General features: G+C 68.8%; 1 protein-coding gene across 1 annotated transcript in view; it reads right to left on the bottom strand.

Moving 5' to 3' along the window:
- The window catches only part of DOK7 (docking protein 7), a 24,255-nt gene that overhangs the window by 20,127 nt on the left and 2,338 nt on the right, over positions 1–1,790 (bottom strand). Inside the window, exons 2-3 of the mRNA XM_010848137.1 lie at positions 1,320–1,363; positions 659–882 (exon numbers count right to left, since the gene is read on the bottom strand). Of these exons, the coding sequence (XP_010846439.1) occupies positions 659–882; positions 1,320–1,363 (268 nt within the window). The remainder of the gene's footprint in view (positions 1–658; positions 883–1,319; positions 1,364–1,790) is intronic.

Raw genomic sequence — 1,790 nt, 5'->3', positions numbered from 1 at the left:
GCCAGCCGCGGCCTGCACCCCAGTCCTCACGGCAGCCACAGGCCACCCGCCCGAGTCTCGGCCCCGGGAGTCCCACTAGTCCAGCCAGGACGCTGGTCTCTGTCCCACTGGGGCCCCCAGCAGCTCCAGGGCCCCTGCCTTCTCAGGAGGGAAGGGCGGTCACACACACCAGGTGCGCTGCAGCCTGGGAGGGCGTCGGAGCAGGGCCAGGGCCCCTACCCACCCACTGCCGGCACCTCTAAGGTCCAGCGGAGAGGACTCTGGACGGCAACCCGGGCGGGCCTTCCCCGCCAGCCCTGGGCGGACAGGCCAACAGCTGCGCTCACCTCTCCTTCCTGCTCGAAACCCCCGGGCAGGAAAACATACGGGCCAAGCCTCGTGCAAGGCCTTCCGACTCCGGCTGTGGCCCCCCTGCCAGCCCCGGGGCCACCGTGCCACAGCACCCACTCCCCCAGCCCGCCTGCACCTCCGCCACGTCACCCCTCCCCACCTCTCTGCAGCATCTCAGAGCGTCTAACCTCCCTGGAGCCCAGGACGAGCCATCAGCACGAAATCCAGGGGCTGCAGGCAGCCGGCTGTCTCAGCTGCAGCTCCCACCTGCTTGTTCACCTGTCTACCCAGCTCCCCGTCGGAACCATCCTGCCTCACAACCCCCCACCCTTGCGGAATGAGGGCCTTAGGCCCAGCCTCCAGTATGACCATGTTCTCAAGTGCGTTCCCTGTACCCAGAGAAATCCGGGCACGATCGAGCTCCCGAGTGCAGGCGGAGCGGGGGGCACCCCCTCCCGCTGACCACACTGAGTGCGCGCCGGGCCCTGTGGGCGCCCCTGGCCGGCTCTGTCCTCTCCAGGGGCTGTGGGTTGGGGAGCGATCTGTGCTTCTCTAAGAGGGTGGGGGGGAGGTGGAGAGAGGTAGCCTCCAGCTCAGAGCCCCGATCGCCCTCCACACGAGGGAGGAGTCTGTGACCCCCCACCAGCGTCTGGGGTCTTGGGCTGACCAAATTTGTTAGGCACAGCCCCTACCCAGGCCACACCCTCCAGCCCAGCTCAGCGACCGTGGTCATCGAGGCGGCCCAGCAGGCAGCACTCGGCAGGACAACAGCCCGGGGCGGCCACAGACAGGCTTGGACCCTCCGGACAGAGGAGCGGAGGGACTGTCCCCCGCCCCCACAGCAAGCACAGGCCCACAGTGGCCCCCTCCACTGGGAGAACAGCGGGCTGGGGCGCTAGAACACACCCCCCGCTGCCCTGCACCCCAAACTCTCCACCCGAGGGCCTGTGCGTTCTCCCAGCTGGAGGCCAGCTCCCTGCAGTGCTCACCTGGCCTTGGATGCCACCTCGGCCCTGGGGGCCCCCCAGCCTCACTGGTGGGCCCCCGCATTCAGCCCTCATCGCTGATATCGGCCTGGGTGGGGGGCTCAGGGCCCACGGAGCCGATGCGTCTGCTAAGCATAGCCTCAGTGGACACGTCTGTTCTCTTTTTTTCCCGGCTGAGCGGCTCTGAAGCCCTGTGACCGGGCCCTGAACCGCCCCCCGGGCGGCCCTGCACCGACTTTGTTCGGGAGGGTGCCGCTCGCAGCCCCCAAGCCCCTGCCTCCGGCCAGAAGCGCAGGGTCTGGGCTGGGGGCTAAGCGTCAGTCTCTTTGAGACCGCAGGCCGCTGCGGGCCCGAGAGAGGCCAGGGCAAGCGGGAGGGCTGGCTCTGGGGCCACGGCCCGGCCAGCAAGCCCGCGGCCCACGCCTGTACTTACAGAATCCACACCTGGTCCCGCCTTCAAAGATGAACCCGTTG

Source organism: Bison bison, unplaced genomic scaffold (genome assembly GCF_000754665.1).
Source record: "Bison bison bison isolate TAMUID 2011002044 unplaced genomic scaffold, Bison_UMD1.0 scf7180017849866, whole genome shotgun sequence".
NCBI classification, from domain to species: Eukaryota; Metazoa; Chordata; class Mammalia; order Artiodactyla; family Bovidae; genus Bison; species Bison bison.
The sequence above is the reverse complement of the archived record's forward strand: the minus strand, read 5'-3'. Positions and strand labels throughout refer to the sequence as shown.